Source organism: Ammodytes marinus (genome assembly GCF_949987685.1).
Source record: "Ammodytes marinus genome assembly, chromosome: 4".
Classification (NCBI taxonomy): Eukaryota; Metazoa; Chordata; class Actinopteri; order Uranoscopiformes; family Ammodytidae; genus Ammodytes; species Ammodytes marinus.
In genome coordinates this window covers 8,833,378-8,855,775 of record NC_137233.1, presented here as the reverse complement: position 1 = coordinate 8,855,775, position 22,398 = coordinate 8,833,378, and the positions used below count along the sequence as shown (strand labels likewise).

The 22,398-nt window shown below is 40.0% G+C and overlaps 1 protein-coding gene across 2 annotated transcripts; it reads right to left on the bottom strand.

The window, feature by feature from the left end:
* LOC307249805 (uncharacterized protein) lies at positions 1-14,169 on the bottom strand. 2 transcript variants are annotated; one of them, XR_013844848.1, is made up of 8 exons: positions 14,136-14,169; positions 9,846-10,433; positions 9,379-9,493; positions 1,581-1,747; positions 1,333-1,447; positions 1,144-1,215; positions 850-1,036; positions 1-737 (listed from the first exon to the last, which is right to left on the bottom strand). XR_013844848.1 is itself a non-coding variant. In XM_080026656.1 (5 exons), exon 1 carries the CDS (start codon positions 9,300-9,302, stop codon positions 2,568-2,570), a length of 6,735 nt encoding a protein of 2,244 aa, XP_079882782.1. In that variant the 5' UTR covers positions 9,303-9,352; the 3' UTR covers positions 1-737; positions 850-1,036; positions 1,144-1,215; positions 1,333-1,447; positions 1,581-2,567. The 2 variants fall into 2 exon arrangements, 1 of the variants encoding a protein (XP_079882782.1); XM_080026656.1 differs by lacking the exons at positions 9,379-9,493; positions 9,846-10,433; positions 14,136-14,169 and having other exon boundaries at positions 1,581-9,352.
* Positions 14,170-22,398: the final 8,229 nt, after the last annotated feature.

The following is a 22,398-nucleotide window of genomic DNA, read 5'->3' as shown; positions in this document are numbered from 1 at the left end:
TATTTAAATTTGATAACTAAAAGAACCTTGTATTTTTTCAGACCTTTTTTGCTATCACTTTACCTTCATGTCCCAGTTATTTTATGATAAACCTGTACACAGAACATTTCAGAAAGGATATTGATGATAATCTTATTGACCTCTTAAGATAGAGTGGTGTAATCAAATCAACAGGTGTAAAAAATGTTCGTTCCAATATATGTTACATTGTAGGCTACCCTCTATGCATATATGCAAACATATACAAATGCATTGAGACATTGAATAATGCCCACCTTCAAAGTAAATCAGATAAAGTCTGTTGGAATATTTCTGTTAATTCACCATTTATTAAAATGTTATTGTTACATGAAAAATGTTAACCCCATAGAAAAAGGAAAATATAAAAGTCTGCCGATATAATATTTACAGCCTTACACCCTCAAAGCATGTCAGGAAAAACTTCTTAAAAACCTTTATCAGGGAAAAAAAAAAAATTGAAGAAACCTTTAGGTAGGCCAAGTCTTTGAGAGATCCCCTACCAGGACGACTGCGTGTGACAGACTAGTTAATGTTTGAATCTGTGATTGTCTGAAAGTCTTGTGCACAGTGTAGCTAATGTGGATGACACAATGTGTATCTTTGTACGGTGGTTAGCGGAAAGGAAACTGTCTCTTCTTCAAGTCATTCTTCCAGTGGCCAGATGATGAAGGGCAGCGACTGTTTCTGTTGAGCAGATGGACTCCCAAAGGAAATTGCTGTAGAGAAGATCAACAACAGAAAAATGTTTTACAATAAGACCAAATAACCAAATATGCATTTAATCACTTACATAAGAAGCAAGGTCAAATCTTATAAGTATCTTCTTACATGCTCAGTAAAGAGTTGTGGAGCCGCACTGCCTGCCCCTTATCTGCTTTTCCTCAGTCCATATGATTCTCTCCTATGGGATGGTTGGTCATGTGGCCATCTGGATGGACAGCTAACAGGAAGCATCTTTTTTTTGTTGAGTTGAGGACTCCAGGATACTGCTGCAGAAGACTCTCAGAGTAGTTTGCTGTAAAGATGAGGGGTAAATGTTATAATAAAACATTAATTAAATCACTTGTAGAACACACAAGTTCAAATGTTTGCGTAAAAAAGCATTAAATATAATCTACTTACGTTTTTGAAGCAGAGAGTTGAAGTGTCTTTTACTGCCTTGAGTTGACCTCTCCATGGTGCTGACGACTCAGCCTGGCACAGATCAAGTGAGAAAAAATCAGAAGCAATTGATCATTTCATGTTTTTCACATTGTGAGTGTCACTGATGGTTTGAGGTACAGGTACATTAGATAAAGAAAGTTTACTTACAAAATGCTTTGTTCCAGGTCAAGATGACCACTCGGGTTGATTGCCACTAGATTTTCCTGTTGCCCCAGTCTCACCATGTTTCCTCGATGCAGATCCATCACAACCGCCTCTCAGCCTGAAACCAAACCCAAATGTGCATTCTATGTTACTTACAATGAATACTGCGGACAGTGACAACAACCAAATCAGCATAGACATGCAGAGGATTTTAATACAACACTAATATAAAAAAATATGTAGTCACATACATGGCACTGTTCCAGAGAACTATGAAGGGCTTTGCAGACATCTGTGGTTGGTCTCTCTGCCTTGAGTAGATGTCTGTCAGGTCTGCTGTGAAGCCCAATGTTGGTGTTTCTAGAACTCTGGTGTAACTTCTGAGCTGAGGGGCCTCCCGAGTGACAACTGTGGGGCACTTATGTAGACAAATATACAGACAAAAAAGAAATGTATTAAATAGCAGTAATGTAGAGTGCAGCAGGAGCAATAATGAATCATTACAACTTCCCGCAATTACTGATAATGATCAAAGTTATGCCTTAGTTACCAGCACTTACTTGTAGTTTCCTGTCCACTTCTCAGGACTGCCATTATATTTTATATGTATAAATATATATGTATATATATATATATATATTGGGAGAATTGTTTATTCACAATTTAAAAGGGTCGACCATTTTTCAATACGTAGTAGTTGGATTATTTAAGCTTTGCCACCCACAATATAATTGAATATTTAGTCATCGGTTGCAAATGACGCTGGTTGGATATTGGTTGAATGAAGTTTAGGGGAAGAAGTATGAGTGAGAAGAAGCGATTTTAAATGTTGCATCATTTTTAATGAAATGTTGACGAATTTTGAAGTTAGGATTTATTTTGAAAATGTTGAATAAAAGCAGACGTGGTGAAGTTGTTGAAGATCTTAAAGTTTGAATGAAGTTTCTAGAATGAAGCATGTTGATATTTATCTTGAGTGAGATTGTCCCTCCATCCCACCCTCCCTCCCAGCCTGTAAAAGGCTGGAACAGCCGAAGCAGATTTTACAGCTTGGCTGACAAGGACAATCCCACCCACAAATGTATTAGTTTTTTTTTTATTTAGTATTTTTCTGGATTAAGTTTTGTTCAAGTAATATGTTATGTTAAGTAATAAGTCGATTTACAATCATCAATGCATTACACAATACTTAGTTTTGTTAAACTTAGCAATGGTTACCCAGGTTATATACTCTCAATTTACATTTCCAATATTTCTGAGGTAATCGTACAGTACACAGGATTGTGGTAACTGTAGTAAGTTTGGAGCAAGCCAGAATGCAGACAGCACTGTGGTCGAGAGATGTAAATGTGGTCCAAGAGTGTATTTTTGTCGGTGGTAGCGGCTGTGATAAGTTGCTCGTAACCTTTTGACTGAAACAGTTCAAGGATCGGCTTGCTTGCTCCGGACAACAGATTTTCATTAAAATCTCCGCAGACTATGATTGGATGATGATCCATAATTTCTAGCGAATCCAAGAGGCTTTGCAAGTTGGAAAGGAATGAGTGTATGCTGTAGCTTGGAGGCTTGTAAACAGCAGCGATCAGCGCATTGAATGGGGCTTCAAGCTTGACAACTGTAAACTCAATGTCAGTAGCATTGTGTACGTACTGCTTTTCACGGACTTGTATATGGTCTTTTACATAGATAGCGACTCCGCCACCATTTTTGCGAACCATGTCAGGAAAGTTTGTGTACGAGACATTTCGGTTGCGATTGAACATCTTGTACCCTTGTAAATGGAGACTTTGAGCGACAAATGATCCTTGTAAGTGAGTTTCTGTTAGACACAGGACATCAGCAAGGTGAAGTTCATGGTGACTCTTGATATCAGCGATGTGAGACGGAAGTCCTTCTGTGTTGTGGTGGATGACGGTGAGAATATCTGGCCTGTTTAATGTCGCTGTGACATTCAGTAGAGGCATTAAATGTTCAAATGAAGCTTCTGCCATGGCTGCAAGACCTATTTTGACTTGTGGATTAGCATATATTTTTGTCTCATCAAAATCTAGAATATGAAGTCCACTGAGGGAAGTAACTCTGCTGAGAGCAACATAGGCCATGCCTGGCTCAAAGATGCTTTTTAGTGAGACTGCGGCGGAGGACCTTGTCATGCCTTGAACCTTGTGTATTGTACAAGCAAACGCAAGTTTTAAAGGAAACTGCCTGCGGACCACTCCCTTTTGCTTCAGTTTTTCTTCATCTCTATCAATGTACACAATATTATCAGCTGCACTGATATTGCTGGGATTTCTTGCCACATCTAGTTCTAGTCCAAGTTTGTTGACGTGTGAAGCACTACCGCCATCACTGGTCACTATTTTCGCAATACATGCAAATGTTCCATTGCAGAGACCAGACTGCACGTTGATATTTCTTGTAAGCATGACACGAGCGCCTAAAGCAACTTTAATTGAGTCAGGTAACTCTTTATTGTCCCCTTTAAAAGGTGTAGCTTCTCTCGCCATTCTACCAGTTCTGGGATCTTTTCGATAGTCGTCTGCATCTATCTTTATGATGTCAGAGTGAAACCGCTCTAGTGATGTCGAATTATGTGCATCAACCTGTTTATTTGTAGCGAAGACGTGGAGTATGTCTTTTGGACAGTGTGCCGGATCAGCGACAGCCTGTGAAAGCAAAGCTTTGTCTTGGTTGGATAATGCCTCTTCCTTCTCTTTAACGCGGATGCGGTTCAGCATCTCAGCAAATGGGACGTCGTCTTTCTGACGCATAATCTCAGTCAACGTGATAATCTGAAATTGGTCGCGCCAGAGGTCGATCTGAGTTGGATCATAGACGCACAACGGTTTAGACTGTCGAACAGGAGGGAGCTGATTGAAATCACCCACGGCGAGGACACACATCCCACCGAAAGGTCTGTGATTTCCTTTGATTTGTTTCAATCTGGCATCGACATAGGCAAAGAGAGACTTTGAAACCATACTGATTTCATCAATTATGAGTATCTCTGCATTTGAAAGCTCTGCCCTGACTTCATCTAGTTTATTACCAAGACCATTGAACGGAGGCTTTAAACTTCTCGGCAGCTTTAGGAGACAATGCAATGTTGTGCCTGAAATGTTGAAAGCGGCGGTGCCAGTAAACGCGGTTAACAGGACGGTAGGTTTTGACATGTCCGATTCCTCTGCATTACGTGGAAGCCTAGACAATATTTTGGATGCTTCTGCGTGGATGCATTTGATAAGATGAGACTTGCCTGTTCCAGCACCACCGTTAATGAAATAGAAGAACGGTTCCACATTTAAACCACAGACGCGTTTTATGCTCCAGTCTCTGATGGCGTAGAAAACGGACGCTTGCTTTTGGTTTAAATTTTGATACATTTGCCGCAACATTGCGGGATCTATCTCAGGGGCTTCTCTCATGATGGCAACTTCTGGTCTGTTTTCTGTCCTCAGATTATAGTCCGGCACGTTCTCTTGCACGTTATCCTCATCAGCTGGTCTTGCTTCAAGTTCCTCAATGCATTCTAACCTTTGTAGTTCACATTCGGGAGCCAGATTACACCATTCGTTTATTATAACACCATTCTGTTCAAACTCTGCGATGGCACTATCAATGTCTTCCCTGTGTTTTTCATATTTTTCTCGGTTTCGTTTCACGACACAAGACACCATCTCAGGGCGCTCTGTACCTCGTATCCAAATGCCAGCACGTTCGTGGAAGGACTGGTTGGTGGGGTAGTGTATGGATTTTAGCTCCGTCTGTGCGCGATACGGGACGTAAAGCTTTAGTAATGTGCCGTGAAATTCCTCAGGATTCTTCTCCTGTGAGAAACAACGATATTTAATAACAGCGGGTTTACCGTTTGTTCTTCTCTGAACAAATCCCATCTCATTCAGTAGGGGCACTACGTTGGGACCTTTTGCCTGTTTGCCATAGACAATTCTACAAGTGGAAGCAAAATCGGCCAAGCACATTGCCTCAAAGTCTGGAGTTTCTGGTCTGCATTGGTACTTGTCAGGTAATCCGTTCATCCACAAATTAACAGAGTCTGGCGTTCTGTTCTCTAGGAAGGACATGGGGTAACTCATTTTTAGCGCGTTGTCATCAGTCTGTACAAATATGACCTGGCGTGAACACTGTTTCATGCGTAGACCACATGCACGGGCCACACACTCTTGAGCACTGACCTCTCTTTTCTTAGAGTACGCCTGCATTACCAGTTTCATCTCATCGCTCTCATTTACATTTTCATGACTTGAATTTTGAATCATTGATTTGAGGTATTCACTTAAACCGTGTTCAGCTTTGCTGATGTAGCTGCAGATGTACATGATACACGAGTAAGGGTTGAGAATGAACTGTATATCTAAATTAGCATCCCAGGCTTCAAGGAGGGCAGGATTGTATCCATTTACCCACGAGTCTTTTGGATCACGCTTTAGAACCACCTCACTTGCTTTGGCTTTAATACACAGGCATTCTATGTATTCCTCAACCGTGAGGTCACATGACGCCAACATCTGTTCTAAAGTCAGAGATGCGCTCTCAGCTACATCGTTTAACCGCTTTAGTGCGTTGAGCTTTCTTATTGCCACCAACTCTCTCTCATCTTCATCTTCCAATACTTTAGATCGTATTATCATGGTTTCTGGGGCTGGGATTTTAGGAAATCCAAAACGGCAGTTGGCATTGGAATATTTAACACATGTCTTTGAATGTGTTTTGCTGTGCATCTGAACTTCTGTAACTTTTTTGTGCAGTTCAGGTTGTGTGTTTGGATCAGGCAACTGAGCTGTGATGTATTTGGAAACGAAATCACAAACCGTCTGATCAGAGTCTTCTTCAAACACAGGAGCTCCTTCTACCCATACGAGACAGTGTATGTGTGGGCTTCCACGGTGCTGAAATTCCAATCTCAAAAACCAGTCCACCACTTTACCGATGGGTTGAGCGGGTGACAGTATCAAATCTCTGAACAGAGCCTCAACACGTTTGTCAAAAAGTCGCATAGAGGTCACCGGGTTTGATCTTAAGATGGACGCTTTCGCCTGCCAATCGAGTGCATCAAAATTCACTTGTTCGCCTTGTTGAGCTTTAATGGCTGTAATAACCTCTTTCCAGCGCATTTCAGCAGCAGAAAATGTAAGAAAGAATGTTGGCGTCCCCATCTGACGAATCATCGAGAATAAATCTTTGGTCGTCTTCTCCCAAAACGCGGGGGAGCCTCTGAGTGGTGTCATGAATCGGATTGCATCTTTGTTACGCACAAGTTTTTCAACCTCATGCTTGTTCTGCAACATTGCATTGGTTATTTTGCGACCATCTCGTGTAAAAGGTTTTGCTTTACGCAGCTGTATTGACATGCTGGAAGTGGCCTGATGTATTTCGCTTACAAACTGAGCGAAAAAGAGATAGTTTGTATCCCTAGCAAAACGGTTGTCTGCACAGCAAAGTCTAGTTTTGAAATAACTGCAGGGTGTTATTGTTTTGCGACGGTTTTCGTCTAGAGTGTTTTTACCAGTGGGAAACTGAACGGGAAAAGCCATTGCCTCTAGGTTAGGAGTTTTGAAAAAGCTTACTGGTTTGTTTCCCTCAGCGGGTGCAACCGAGTAGATTCCCTCACTAAAACTTAATATTTCATCTGTCAAATCAGTTGGTTGTAGACATGACTCGAGAGCAACGGCGCCATTAGGTTCATCACTCTCCTGTTCAATATTTTCAGACTGCTGCTGTGGTTGCTGACCATCAGACAACTGACTATTTGTATCCTGTTCATCGTTCTCAGAATCCATTTCTGCCTCAAAGAGTGCATCGTTCTCAAAGCTGTCAATTTCCATCATATCTTCAACATTATAGTCCGTATCATCCATGTTTTCCTCATCCGAGTCATTTGCTTCCTCATCAATTAATGGGTCACAAAGCTCTTCCTCATCTCGGATTGTTATGTCAGTATACTGCGGATGGACCTCTTTTAGTTTAAGCAAAGCCCTCACTAGTTTAGTCCATGTTACACTTTGGTAAAGTTGATGGCCGGTATAGCACAATTTCCTCTTAAGTTTAACTCTCATGACCTGAGACTCACTTCTTAGTCTCGGTAAGGCATTTACCGTTTCTTGTACTTCTGATGGGACGCAGACCAAGTTTCCACAAATCTGGCGCTGACCTCCCTTCGGGAGTGGGATAATTTTGGCGAATGTTATGCATTTGGAAATGAGATGCCTCTCCAAAATGTTTAAATCACAGAGTTCAGTGGGAATATCTGCTAGTTCTAGATTGTTAGCTATGGCAAGTGGTGGCATACTTCCAGTTTTAAGGTGCTCATGGCAAGTGTGACAGATCCACTCTTTTTTTCTTTCAGCTGGTACTGTGCATTGTTGAGCATTTTGACACTCATCAGTACAGACATGAACAAACTTCCCTGTCAGGCAGGTTTGAGCAACAAGTGGATTTGTATTGTACTTTGATCTATTGCAACATTTCACTTGATTTGGAAACAAAGATCGATGGCAGCACGTGCAGCCATGTATTGGGGCCTTTTTGATATTGGATCGAAAAACTTCTATAGCATCTCGCATCTGCATGTCTTCCATCGCATCTCTAATGAGACTGTCATCCATAGAATCTCTAATAGGACTGTCATCCCTTTGGTTTTGCCTTCTTTGCATGCGTCTGTATTTTTGTCTTATTCTCATCGCACAGTTCATGCGATGAGTCATTCCAAATGCACGATTGCTTTGGTATTTGTTTCTCATGCGTTGTCTCATTGTTTCTTTCTGTCTGGCTCTAAATGCAGGGTCCTTTGCATAACGAGTGGTTACATTAGACTTTTTAGTTTGTCTGAAACGAGCATCTAAGCGATAGCGGGTGCATGTGTATGACCTCTGCTTCTGCTTGAAGCTTTCACTTTGCCTGTAACGGTTGGTTATATACGACCTTTGCTTGTCCTTAAAGCTTTCGCTTTGCCTGTAACGGTTGGTTATATACGACCTTTGCTTCTGCTTAAAGCTTTCGCTTTGCCTGTAACGGTTGGTTATATACGACCTCTGCTTCTGCTTAAAGCTTTCGCTTTGCCTGTAACGATTGGTTATATACGACCTTCGCTTGTCCTTAAATCTTTCGTCTTGCCTGTAACGATTTGTTAAGTTATGCTTCTGCCTCTGCCGGAAGTCGGAGTCGTGTTGATAGCGAGAAGTTGTGTAGGACTTCTTTCTTTTTCTGTAAGAATTGTCATGGGATTTGCTCACTTCTTTAGCGTACCTTTCCCTCTCTTTCCTCTTTTTCTTTTGGAGGGGAGTTTCAGTGTTTTTGTCATGTTTTGCCTTTGCCTTCTCTGCAGCCATCATTCTTCTTTTATACTTTATCCTTGCATGTTTGGGAAGTTTAGATAGATTTGGTATAGCTCTGTGGTCCTTTTCTGGATTATCTAATGTATAACATTCTGAACCTGCATTGCTACACACATGTATTAATTCACTTGAATCTGATGTAACGTCTGCATAGGGGGTATAGGCTGTATCTGAGCATGATGGCAACAACATCTCAGTTTCAGGCTGTGTTACACTGGAAATAGTGTGAACGTTCTGCTCCCTCATGTGTGAAACTTCTGCATTTGCATCGACATGAGCCACATTTTCTTCTACAGAGATTTCCTCTACACTTTGAACAACCACATCTGATTGCATGTCAGCACAGGGTGTAGACTCTGTAACTGAGCTTGACGGCAAAGACATTTCAATGTCAGGCTGTGTAACACTGACCGTAGTGTTATCGATATGCCCCCTCGTGTGTAAAACAGCAGTGTCTGCATTAGAGTTTACGTGAACAACATTTTCATTCACAGAGGCTTCATCTACACTCTGAAAAAGCACAGGGATTAGTTCATAAGGAGCCTCTGGGCTGGTGCCTAACAAGGTAAAGATTGTGCAAAGTTTGGTTTGCAGATCTCTTAAATGGTTGAAAGTGAACATGACAGCTGTTCCAGTACTGTCTGGGCCAATGGGAAGGCCATCAGGTCGTCTTGTGTGTGGGTCAAAAAATCCATACCTTGCTTGCTGGTCTCGGAAAACAGCAATGAAGACATGGCTCATTACCAACAGAGCGAAGTTCACTCCAGATGTCAAGCACTGAAGTCCGTCTGAAAGGTTTAAGAAGTCGCCTTCTGCAGGAGTAGATGTAAACATTCCATACATTGAGTTACATTTTGTCATTATGTGATGCAGTCTGTAGCCACGTACAACCTCAGGAATTTCATCTCTATTCAAATGTCCATGAACTATCCTTCCATCTTTTATCAACTGTTCCACTGTTTCCACATACATTGAATAGCCACGATCTAAAACAAGATCAAGGTCTGCGCTTTTAAGGTGACTTAACTCGTGCAGGAAAGCTAAAAATGTTGCAGAGTTACAGGAGCACTGACTGTTGTTGGCATCATGATATGTATAATGGTTCTGGCTGCGGGATGCTAACTCACATGTCACATTAGCATTAGAAGGCTCAGAAACATTTACCTCTCTGTTGCTGTAAGGATCAGAATGTTCCACAGGTTCAGCTTGTTTTGAGGATAGAAACTCACTTAACTTCAGCCAGCGTACTTTTGAAGCTTGAGATTTCTTTCCTTTTTTTGGCATGGTCTCTGATTTCTCAAAGGTTCAAAGTTCTCAAAAGGTTTGCTTATCAAAGGTTTTTTCTGAAAACGTTTGAGAAAGGTTTTTTCTCAAAAGGTTTGAGAAAGGTTTGCGTCAAAAAGTTTTGCTTCAAAAAAGGTTTGCGTCAAAAAGATTTGCTTCAAAGGTTTTTTTCTGCAAACTGACTAGTCTCAGACTCAGTCAGAGGTGAATAAAAGAAGAGAGAAATCTGGATTTTGATACAAGGGTAGAGAGAGCAAGCAAGCTTTGGGGAGGTAGATCTGAATGTCCCCGGGAATACTGACTAGTACTTCTCAGTCAGAGCGTGACACAGGGAGAGAGAAGACAGATTTAGCAGAGAGTACAGACAGAGCAGAAAGCGACCGCTTGCCCAGACTGTGAATCTGCAACAAGAAGCGGTCAAAGGGGTTGGGGGTTGGGATGGTAGAGTCAGGGTACAAGACCAGGCGTCTGGAAAACAGAGAGTGGAAAACAATTATTAATTTGAAATACATTCTTCCTAGCAATTGCAGAAATAGTTGCCTAATTGCATGTAGGGCTGGCCATAATAGATCAAATATTCTATATTGTTTTGTTTTTACAATACAATTAGTCAGCAAATTATCTTTATTTCATTGAGCAGTAACAGTCTTTTCCCTATGTTAAGGAACGGTGCTGCGCCACTGTTAAACAGCATTTAGTTAATGAATAGAGCGGGTGGGTGCCACCACATAAACTGCTGAACAACAGGTGTTGGACTGAATACCTAGTAGGTCTATATGGCTGCCTATCATCCACGTCGCTCTCGGTTTCTCTGTTTGACAGCAGGGAGCGTATGTGAGAGAGACACACATACATTATCTGCAAACACACAGCCCGCTGCCAGTGACTTAACTCATTACACTCTTATCAAAAAGCTGTTCATGAAGAACAGGTACAAATCAAGTGTAAATTGGTCCTGCTTTTCACTGTGGTGGGACGTCTTGGTAACTTCCTACTATCAGTACACTAGCGTGTTAAATTAAATAATAAGCTAATACACATGGCTGGCTCAGCGCTGTCATTGCACTGCCAGCCCCTGTAGCAGTAGTGGACAGGTGGTGGGACACTGAAGCAGTGATGCAGACATCATGCTTTGTTTGTGTATTATCTATCTCCACTCTTATCATGCGACACAATGAATCAATAATGAAACTTTTATAAATTGATGTTTATGGATTTGTTGATACAGTCCTAATTTTGTCCATGAAGGAGCTTAGGTTAATAATACCCAGGGGGCAAAACACCCTTTTTTCAGAAAACAGACATGGATTGTTGTAAAAGGTTGTTCTCTATAAATAATATCTAGGACCCTCAAGGATTACAATCTGGTGAGCTACGTACTGGAAAGCAAGAGGGTTTATCTTAAACCATGAAATGTTGCCAGTTGATTACTGACAGAACAATTATTTTCTGTATTTTTTTCAGAAAGGTTCGAATAAATATGCACATTTGCAATATCCAACTCATTATGTGTATATTTGCATCTCTTTAAAAATCAATTATCTAGATGTTGGGTAAAGCCAGAGTATATTATGTGTAGTATATAAATTATAATAGCCATATGCATGCGCTCGTTGGATGCAATGAGGCCCAGTGTGAGGATGGAGTGTGAAGTAGCAGCAGGTAATACGTCCACAAACCCCCACATATATATGTGTGTGAGTGTGTGTGTGTGTGTGTGTGTGTGTGTACACCCCTCACATTTCTTTGCCCCTGATGAACTCCTCTGTTGTTTTTGCAGTTTTTTTTGGATCATTATCTTGCTGCATGATGAAGGATCTTCCAATCAGTTTGGTTGCATCTTTCTTTAAATTGGCAGACAAAATGTTCCTGTATACTTCTGAGTTCATTTTGCTGTTGCCATCATGTGTTACTGTGTTGTTGTCAAGATGCACCTTTACCAAAGTGATGGAAAGGCTAAAGTTTAGAGAAAGAAAGAATCTGCTCATAATCCCAAACATACAAGCTCATCTGTGAAACACGGTGGAGGCAATGTCATGGCTTGGGCTTGCATGGCTTCTTCTCGGATGGGCTCATTAATCTTCATTGATGATGTAACACATGATGGCAACAGCAAAATGAACTCTATGGTTGCGTTCCGAATCGCATACTTTCTACTATATAGTATGTAGAAAAAAGATTTAGGATGTCCCGATTCTTGTGGCCAGATTTAGGATGGTTAGAATACCCGGATGGTCTACTTCATGCGGCCAAGATTGTTAGTGTTGAAAAGTGCATCCTATTTGGGCGATTCTGACCCACAATCCAGTGCGCACGTGAAGTGACGTAACATCGACGAAGCCTATAGGTCCATGTTATGAAAACAAACGGGGATGCGACGGATATAAAAGCAAGAGGCAAGATCAAGGCGCAATGTTATGATGAAATAAGAGAGAAAAGTATGTCCCAATAGTATGTCTACTGCATCCTAACTAGATTCTTTTTATCGTCGGATGTAGTATGTAGAATAGAAAAAAGAAAGAGTATGCGATTCGGAACGCAACCTAAGTCTACAGAAACATTTTGTCTGCCAATTTAAGGAAAGATGCAACCAAACTGATTGGAAGATCCTCCATCATGCATCAAGATAATGATCCAAAACACAACAAAGGAGTTAATCAGGGGCAAGAAGTGGAAGGTTATAGACTGGCCATGTCAATCTCCAGACTTAAACCCTATAGAGCATGCATTTTACCTGCCAAAGAGGAGACTTAAGAGAGTAACCCCCTAACACAAACAGCAACTGAATGAGGCTGCATTGAAAGCCTGGAAAAGCATCACAAAAGAAGAATGTAAAAGTTTGGTGATGTCACTGGGTCACAGGCTTGATGCAGTTATTGCAAGCAATGGATTTGCGACAACATATTACGTTTTATTCACTTTAATTTATTTAAAGTCTATCTGTTCCTATACTTCTGCTCGCCTAAAAATGTGGTGTTCCTTTTCAAAAAATGCTATCTTCTAAGTTGTGTATCGGATCCAGATGTGAATACCTGGAAATGAAACCTGAAATGTTGATCTAGTCTCATATTCATCGTTTGGTGTCAAACCCAAATGTTTCCAGTCTACAGCAAAAATAAAGTAATTGGCCTCACCGTTCCAATACTATTGGAGGGGACTGTATGTGTATATTTGCATCTCTTTAAAAATCCATTATCTGGATGTTGGGTAAAGCCAGAGGTCAAATTTATATTATTTCGTTTTTACAATATGTCCAAAGTCATTACAGAACAGATTTTGGATACAGCCTTTTTTATATATAAATAGAGAAACACTATATACAGGTCATAACAATGCATTTTGATCATGTTTTTAAGAAGAAAATGTTTCATAAATAAGACAATGAACAACATATGAGCAAATCCTTCTGCAATAACCTTTGGTATAGTGCAAAGAATGATTATTGAAAGTTTAGTTGGATATCACAAAAAGCTATTTGCCTCAGTAACAATGAAAGGGATGCCTCTCCTATGATGGACAGACAGACAATGGGAGTCAGGACATTATCTCAACATTTTTTTTTCCAGTATTCCCAACTTCTAAAGAAGTTAACTAAACTTTCAATAATCATTCTTACTCTGATTTGTCAGACATTCTGTTCTTAAAAACACAAAAATAGATTTTAAGACCTAGTATAGTATTATTCAGTTTTTTAGAATAAAAAAGGCTGTATCCAAAATCTGTTCTGTATTGCCAGATTTTCATATTTATTCAAACATTTCTTAAAAAACAAAAATACAAAAAGTAATTGTTCTAATGTCAGTAATCCACTGGTAAAGTTTTGTGATATCTATACATTAAATATGTTACCCCATTCACCTGCAGTCTCTCGCCTTAAACCATGGCCCTGATTTGCTATTACCAGGTTGTCCACCCAGGTTGTGATCCTTGAATGCCCTACATATACTTTCTGGTGAAAAAACTTTTACAACATTCCATGTCTACAAACCTACTTTGCCCCCTGGGCATAATGCAAATTAGGGGTGCAAACTATTCACTTACGATATGTGTTTTTTGTACATCAATGTGTAAATGTTTGGTGATTATACAGAAGGGACTGAATAAAAGTAAAATTATCCAGTCAATGATGTATTATGTTGTCAATACCAGCACACATTCTCCTTTACTCACCAGTTAAGCACAATTATTCTCCTTGTTCTTTTCTAAAAGGAGATAAAAAAAAGATGTTAGACATGTCTTGACTCCTCATTCTATGAGTATGTGTGTACAGCTAGCAACATGACACAAACACTATAACTATCTGCTAGCCAAAGTTATTTTAAAAATACCCTGTATATAGGCCTAAACAAACCAATTACTGAAATTATTGTATTGGTATCCAAAACAGTGTTGTGCAACTCCAGTCAGGCATCCTGGGTCATCTTACAGACAGACAGACAGACAGACACACACACACACACACACAAGGAGCTTAGGTTATAATGCAGATTAGGTGTGCGAACTATTCACTAATCAGAAGTTTATTTTGGATATCAATGTTTTTTTTATACAGAAGGGACTGAATAAAAGTAAAATTATCCAGTCAATTATGTAGGCTACTCTGTTGTCAATACCAGCTCATATTCTACATTACTCACCAACAAAGCATGACACACACACTACAACTAGCTAGTTCACACACACACAAAATACATTATTCTACATGAGTATGCACGTCAAACAGCTAGCAACATGTCTCTCTCTCTCTGGACACAGCAATTATCAGCTAGACCAAGTGACGCACACACACACACGGAGCTTAGGTTATAATGCAGATTAGGTGTGCAAACTATTCACTAATCAGAAGTTTATTTTGGATATCAATGTTTTTTTTTATACAGAAGGGACTGAATAAAAGTAAAATTATCCAGTCAATTATGTAGGCTACTCTGTTGTCAATACCAGCACACACACACACACACACACACACACACACACACACACACACACACACACACACACACACACACAGCATTAAATCCCATTATTCTACATTACTATGCACGTTAAACAGCTAGCAACATGTCTCTCTCCCTCTCTCCAACACACACACACACGCGCGCAAAATACCCTCAGTTCTGTCCCGTTAAACAGCTCTGTCTCTCTCCAACTGACACACACACACACGCACACACACACACGCGCACACACGCACACACACACACACACACACACACACACACACACACACGCGACAAAGTACTATCTGCTAGAAGTTATATAAAAAATGCCCTGTGAAGGCCTACTGTACGCAAACAGAGTATTAGCATTATAGCATTAGCTTTAAAACCCACTGTCATGCTAACATATACCAAAAACAGCAAACAACATTTTTATTAGGGGGATATGAGGATTTACTGGTAGTATGCTACTCTAAACATACTGACAGCTTTAATTTTTGAATTTCCAGCTTAACTTTGGTGTCTTAGTGTTAGAGAGTGAACAAGAAGACGTTTCTTTTTTAGTTCGGGGGCTGACTTTGTTAATTTAGAAAGCTAAAGTTGACATTAGCGGCTAAATGTCCGTCGAGTGCTAACAATTATCAGGGGCTGTAAAGCCGTTGGCATGAAAACAACACAAGTTATGCTGCTGAGACGGTGTATTTCCTGCAATGTGTAACCCCCATAGTTATCAAGACAATAACTGATAAAACATTATTTTAAACAACTCAGCCTTCGTGTTTTATGGTGAAAGAGTTGGACGTTAATCACTCACCTCAGACCGAGCGAAGAACTCTAGCTTGGCAGCTGCACGTGCAGGATACTGATACGGGACGCATTCAAGGACCGTTGTCATTCCGAACATTAAACACAAGATTGTTTCTCAAGCCCAGTTCAGGCCAAAGATTAGCAGCTAACTCCATCCAGTAATGTACTGAACTGCATGGATAGGCTACAATAACGTTTTCACGCACATATCAATATGTATATATAGGTTAGATGCATTTATATGATTATTATAAACAGCTGTACAGTTTGTTTGGATCGCGCTCTCTCATCTCTCTCTCTCTCTCTCTCTCTCTCTCTCTAGGTGCGCGTGTGACAGCTCTCTGCACAGAGCCACATACTGCACTAAAAACAGACTGTAACTCGCTCAATTCTGAACCGATTTTCATGAAATTTTGTTTGTTATGAAGATAGAACAATGAATCATGATACTGATTACGTGTTGGAATTAAATTCAGTTACGGGGCCGCTGACCCACAGACTTTGTGTGTGTGTGTGCTCACGGGGAACTTTAGGAGGGGGCGGGGGTGAGGACGCTGACGTGCGTTGCCTAGGCGACTGCGGGCTTTCCAAGATGGCGGCCGTTTAACAAGAAACGTTTTGATACTCACACTAGCACAATGATAAGGCCATGATATAGTATTATTGTATTGATCACATTTGGTTTACGTTTATGTTCTGTTTCAGACACATTTTTATTTCAACTGCAACTCATGCAACCATTGAAAACACTGACATAAAAGTGTATATAATAGTATAAAGTGTTTTCAAAAGTATTTTATTAAAACATTTTCATACGAGACAAGTTAAATGTAAAACTCCACTTACCGGCAGTTGAAGTTGAAGTTCTTAGTTTGTAGACATCCAAAATTATTATCTCTCTTGTTGACTGTTTGCCTGCAGCATCCTTAGTTACTGCAGCAAATTAACAGAGATTGGCCCATCATTTCTAGCTAAAAATATTTGGGCTGTCAAACGATTGACATTTTTAATCAGATTAATCACAGGGTAGCAATGAAACGGCCCGTTTCATTGCGGACTGTTGGGTAAAAGAAAGGGCGATGTCCAACCCGAAAATAGCCTACTGGCAGCGCGACGCAACATTCAGCTCAGTAGTCCCCTCGGGAGACGTGTATGGTGCTGTCGGAGCTCACCAGCGCGCAGGGACTTATTTTCTCCCAATGTGAGATTCTCAGTTTGCATAACTTTTGCCAGCACTTCAAGATCGGATCATCAGTGCAGTTTTCATAGGCTTAGGTGGCGATTGATTCACCCCGTCAACTCATGCACTGAGTAACATGAAAGAAAACCAGAGCTAACCAGAACTAAGCATGCAGTTGCCTAGTGTTTGATATTAACATCATATTATGCAAATGTAATGTATCATACAGAAAAATGTGGAATACAATGTGTTGGTTGGTCTAGATAATAACCTAATGATTTAATCAGTTCATCTGGGAGGTAATCCGAAGTTAATTGATCACGTCACGTTCATGTCCATGCACAGTGTGTATTGAGTTTATTTATTTTTTTAAATGGGGCTGCCCTCAGTTGCCCATGCACTGTGTATAGTCTATACAGCCTTTTTCAGCCTTGTCTGTGGAAAAAAAAATAGCTGGACAACAGAGTTCTTCTGCTTCGTTCCTCTCACTGCATTTAGATGCATTCACTCTATTACAGAGAAATATGTCCCATAAAAGAAAAAGAGCACCAAGCCCAACCCAGAGGACCCTGCATAATATTTTATTTAAATTAATATTTTCATGGAAAATCCAAGTGTCTTTGTTCAATAGCTTCTAATTCACCCGACCTAGTGTCTCCAAATTATTTGTTCACACAATTCTTCAGATTGAGCCTCTTAATTTTCCTCTCAAAGTGCACCAGATTCATGCATTTCACTTAAAAAAGGTAAAAAAAATCTCCCGGGGGGGCATACAACGGGACCCTCCTAGAAGGGCCGCGATCTAGAACATACAAGTGTTTTTCTATTGTAGAGTCACCAGAAAGTGGGTAACAATGTATTTTACTATAAAAAAAATCCCCCCCAATTTCATCTGGGAATAGAAATCCTAAACTCTGTGTTTCTAAAGGCAGGCTAAGGTGTAAAATGTTTTTGCCTTTGCTGCACCTAATGCAGAAACAACAAAATTGTAAGCTAATCACGGTGTAAGCCATATGTTTAATGTACAAATGCTATGCTGCATATTCAAGAAGAGGCTAGGAGGGAATCATCACAGTATACCCACTACAAAAAGATAGACTACACCACTGGATGTAGGCTATATAGAATGGCATTTATTTGGTTAATCCATAGGTTTCACATTCCTGAATACAACTTGATTGCAGTCCGTTGTGTGTGTGTGTGTGTGTGTGTGTGTGTGTGTGTGTGTGTGTGTGTGTGTGTGTGTGTGTGTGTGTGTGTGTGTGTGTGTGTGTTCAGCAGTTGTTCTCTTGAAAGAGCACCATGTTGGTTCAAACACACGACGCATCTACAGATGATTGTGCTGTCAATCAACAGACAGGAAGTGATGTCACTCACACACACACACATACACACACACACACACACACACACTTCCATTTTCCGTTCACCACACACTATCACCTGACCCTAAATTGGAACCCTATCTCTTTTCCATATTTCAATGACGTCTTCTTTTATTTTGAGGGGTTGGGGAAACCAAATTTTATCATTAACTGGAGCAACATTAAAAAAATGTGTACGTAGCTGTCCAAGACACGGGAACGTTGCAGTACAATCGCTGATGCAGATAGTGAAGTGACATGTATATTTGTGCACAACAAAATCCCCAAAAGCGTTCACGAGATAATGCGTTCATAATAATCAAGGTCACAGTGACTTTGACATTTGACCTTTGACCTCTACAATCGTATGAGGTCATCAATGAGTCAGAATCAACATTTGTGCAAAATTTGAAGAAAAACCGTGGAAGCGTTCATGAGAATGCAGTCACAAAAGGCAACGTCACAGTGACCTTGAAATTTGACCTTTGACCTCTAAACTCTTGTGATGTCATCTCTGAGTCATAATCAACATCTGTGCAAAATTTTAAGAAAATCCGGTGAAGTCTAAAATTTGGTGTTGGAGCGGGGAATTGAACCCCCAACCCTGTGTTCAGCTCAATCAGGATACTACCATGTAATGCCCTGAAGGAGCTGAACATGTAGAATGTGGTATGAAGTTTATTGGATGAAAACTGACTGAGTAACTGCTACTTGAATTTTGTGTGTGTGTGTGTGTGTGTGTGTGTGTGTGTGTGTGTGTGTGTGTGTGTGTGTGTGTGTGTGTGTGTGTGTGTGTGTGTGTGTGTGTGTGTGTGTGTGTGTGTGTGTGTGTGTGTGTCTGTGTGGTGTGTGTGTCTCTGTGGTATGTGTAGGGTGTGTGTGTGTGTGTGTGTGTGCGCGTGCGTGCGTGCGTGTGTGTGTGTGTGTGTGTGTGTGAGTGTGTGTGTGCGTGTGTGTGCATGTGTGTGCGTGTGTGTGTGTGTGTGTGTGTGTATGTGTGTGTGTGTGTGTCTCTCCCTCCCTCTCTCTCTCTCTATGGATCCTAATGATTGGAGTTTGACCTACATATTAGCCAATGATGTCACAGACAGGTGCAGAGGTCTCTATAGTGATTGACAGCTAATCAGTGTCTCAATTGCAAACAGCTGTTATGCATGCAGTTAGTGATCTCTCCCCCTCAGGGATGAAACAGAGAGGCGTTTTCAAATGAACGCTAAGCCCGAACTTCTGCCTCTCACACGCAAACCGTTTGTCTGACAGAAAAAATGATCGCACCGTGAGAATGAAAAGATTCCAATTAATATTCACTGTGAAATTTGGGTCTGTATTGTAAACAATTTGGTTAGGCCAGCAAGTTGAAAATGGAGTTCATTTGACATCCGATCATGGAGTGTAGCTCCATCCACTCACTGTTTGATTTTGAGTTTGCGTGCCTTCAAACAAGGCTGTCTCATGAGAAAACTAAACATTTGTTGAAAAAATTGTTCATGAGCTATGAAAGAGGGAAGTCAGCTGAATATTTATATGTTAGAATCATGTTTCTAGGATGACGTATGAATGAGCAGATAGGTTTGGCGTCATGTCCAAACTCTTCGAGTTTGGATCCTTCCCCATTCATTTGCATGGAGAGACTTTTATGTTTAATAAACCTTTAATATCTCTGAAGTTATACATTTTATGAAAAAATATTGAATTATGAAAGTCTGCTGCTGTGCAAGACGAACAGGAAGAACTTTGAATGGAGTTTCTACGATGAAGTATGAATGAGTAGGAACGATCATAATTCTGCATGAAATATTAAAATTCATAAAAGTTGAATTTATTTGAAATTTTGCAGTGTAGCAAAAAATTCTGAATCATACAGATTAATGTCCTGAAATAGCTGAACAATTGAAGGTGTATATGAAGTTTGTGGGAATAAGTATGAATGAGTGGCTGGGATCTGAATATTTTTCATAAAACGTTGAATAAATATGAAATTATGAATTTTTTTGAAAATGTTGAAATGGTCCCAAGAAGCCCTTGAAAAGCTGAAAATGTTGATATGTGGAAGTTGTATGAAGGTTGAAGTATGTTGAAGTTATTGAACAACAAAGAAGTGGCGGAATAAAAATAATAATAATAAGAATAAATACGCAGAATATTAAAGCTGTGAATGCTTTCAGCATTCACACCAAATATCATCTGCAAAGGTCAACTGTGCTTGACCTTTGCGGGTTTCAGCGAAACATCCCAAACTGTTGGGTAACCTTGAATCTTCTTACACACATTCATGTTCTATTGTTCTTCACAAGATTGTCATCATTGTTGGTGGTCTAATGATTTTCATTTAGTGCTAACATTCAGTCAAAGTATACATTTTTCCAGTCAATGAGTTAACACAAACGGAAAAGCTAAGTTAGGATTCTGAATATTTTCACCATTATACTTGCTAAACATCAGTATTTTAGCATGCTAATGTTTAGCATTTAGCTTAAAACACAGCTGTATCCTCACAAAGCATGCTAGCGTGGCTGTAGACTATAGTCATGTTGCTTATTAAATATCTTATATCGATCATTATAATTGATGCAAATACAACATTTTGGAAAGTATGAGTTTTTTATTTGAATATTTCTTCCCTGTACCAAATCAATACTTTATTAATGTTTGTATGTTTCTTATAATGGCCCTAATATGTCATCATAGCTCACAACCTGTTTCCTGACTATATCATTCATTGAAAATATATAGGGGATTTCCTAAAACAGCCTGCCTCCCTCCCTGGATAATTTCACTGGCTGTCATGTCTCTGCTTAATTCTTTGATGTCTCTGAATGAATGAGTTGCAAATAATGATGCAAACCATTTTACAGCAAGTAGGTCAAGACAGGAGAGACCCAGTTGGGCTTTTACATCCTCTCGTTGTCACTATTCCAACTGTCAGTACAGCATTGTGTGCATGTGTAGCTGAGGGCGGTTGCCTTTACATTTATGAGGACATACATCTTACTCAAAGCAATGTAAATATTTATAAAAAGAAAACACTCCAACATAAGCTCCCATCAAAGCTGTTACAGGATGAAGTGTGTCCCATCTGAAACCATCCAGGCTGATGGTTTTGTCAGCCAGGAGTTCTATAATTGAAAATGTTCATTACTCTAAGTAATTTATTACTTTGTCATAAATCAGCATTGGAGTCCTTGGAACATTCACCGTGCTCATTAGAGTTTTAATTAAAACAATGAACTATGATAACGCTGCTATTTTTCTGAAGGGTGATATAATGGGGAAAGCTATCCCTTTCTATTTTGTACAGCACAAGGTATCCCCACACATTTGACAATAAACTACAATGAACACTGCGTCAGAATGCTGTCATACTCCATCACACATTTAATCCCTTAATTTTTTAGATGGCATATTTGACTTTGTCCTTCAAGTGGTGTGATAGAATCAATTAGAGCCCTTGTTGGTGATATGACAGCTTCATTGCATGTATTTATATTCAGTGAAGGCCACTGTGGTGAACATTCAGATCATTAGGGCCCGAGCACCGACCGGTGCGAAGCCCTATTGAAACCGCTAGGATTTTTATTCTTTTTATTATTATTATTCCGGAGTTTTTGGCACTTTTCACCCCCTTCCCGTCATGCATAACTTGAAAAACTTTGCGTACCCATCAGACCTGCAAACAATTGCAATGTATCAGTGGTTCAGGATTTGATCTCAAAAACGGCGCCCCCTATGGCCAAAAACTGTTTTTCAGGAAATGCATGCTCAAAAATTGGGCTAGAAGCCTGAAATTTTAGGACAACATGTAATGGCCCAAGGCACACATGAATGCAATTGTATGTCATTAGCCAAAATCAACAGGAAGTCGGCCATGTTGGATTTAGTGCCTAAAATTGCCCAAACCATAATTTCGCATTTCGACGAACTGGTCCCAGAGTTTTTACACCAGGAACGTCGAACCACTTCTCAAATACTCAAAACGCTTGCCCGATGGTAAATTGCGAAAAGATTTCTACAATTCCATAGTACCAGTGATCTATTGGGGGTCAAAGTTCGCGTAAATACGCACCTCACGAAACTTTAATTCATCATAACTCAGGCTGTGTTATACCTAGCTGCACCAAATTAATAACCCAAATGTATCTTTG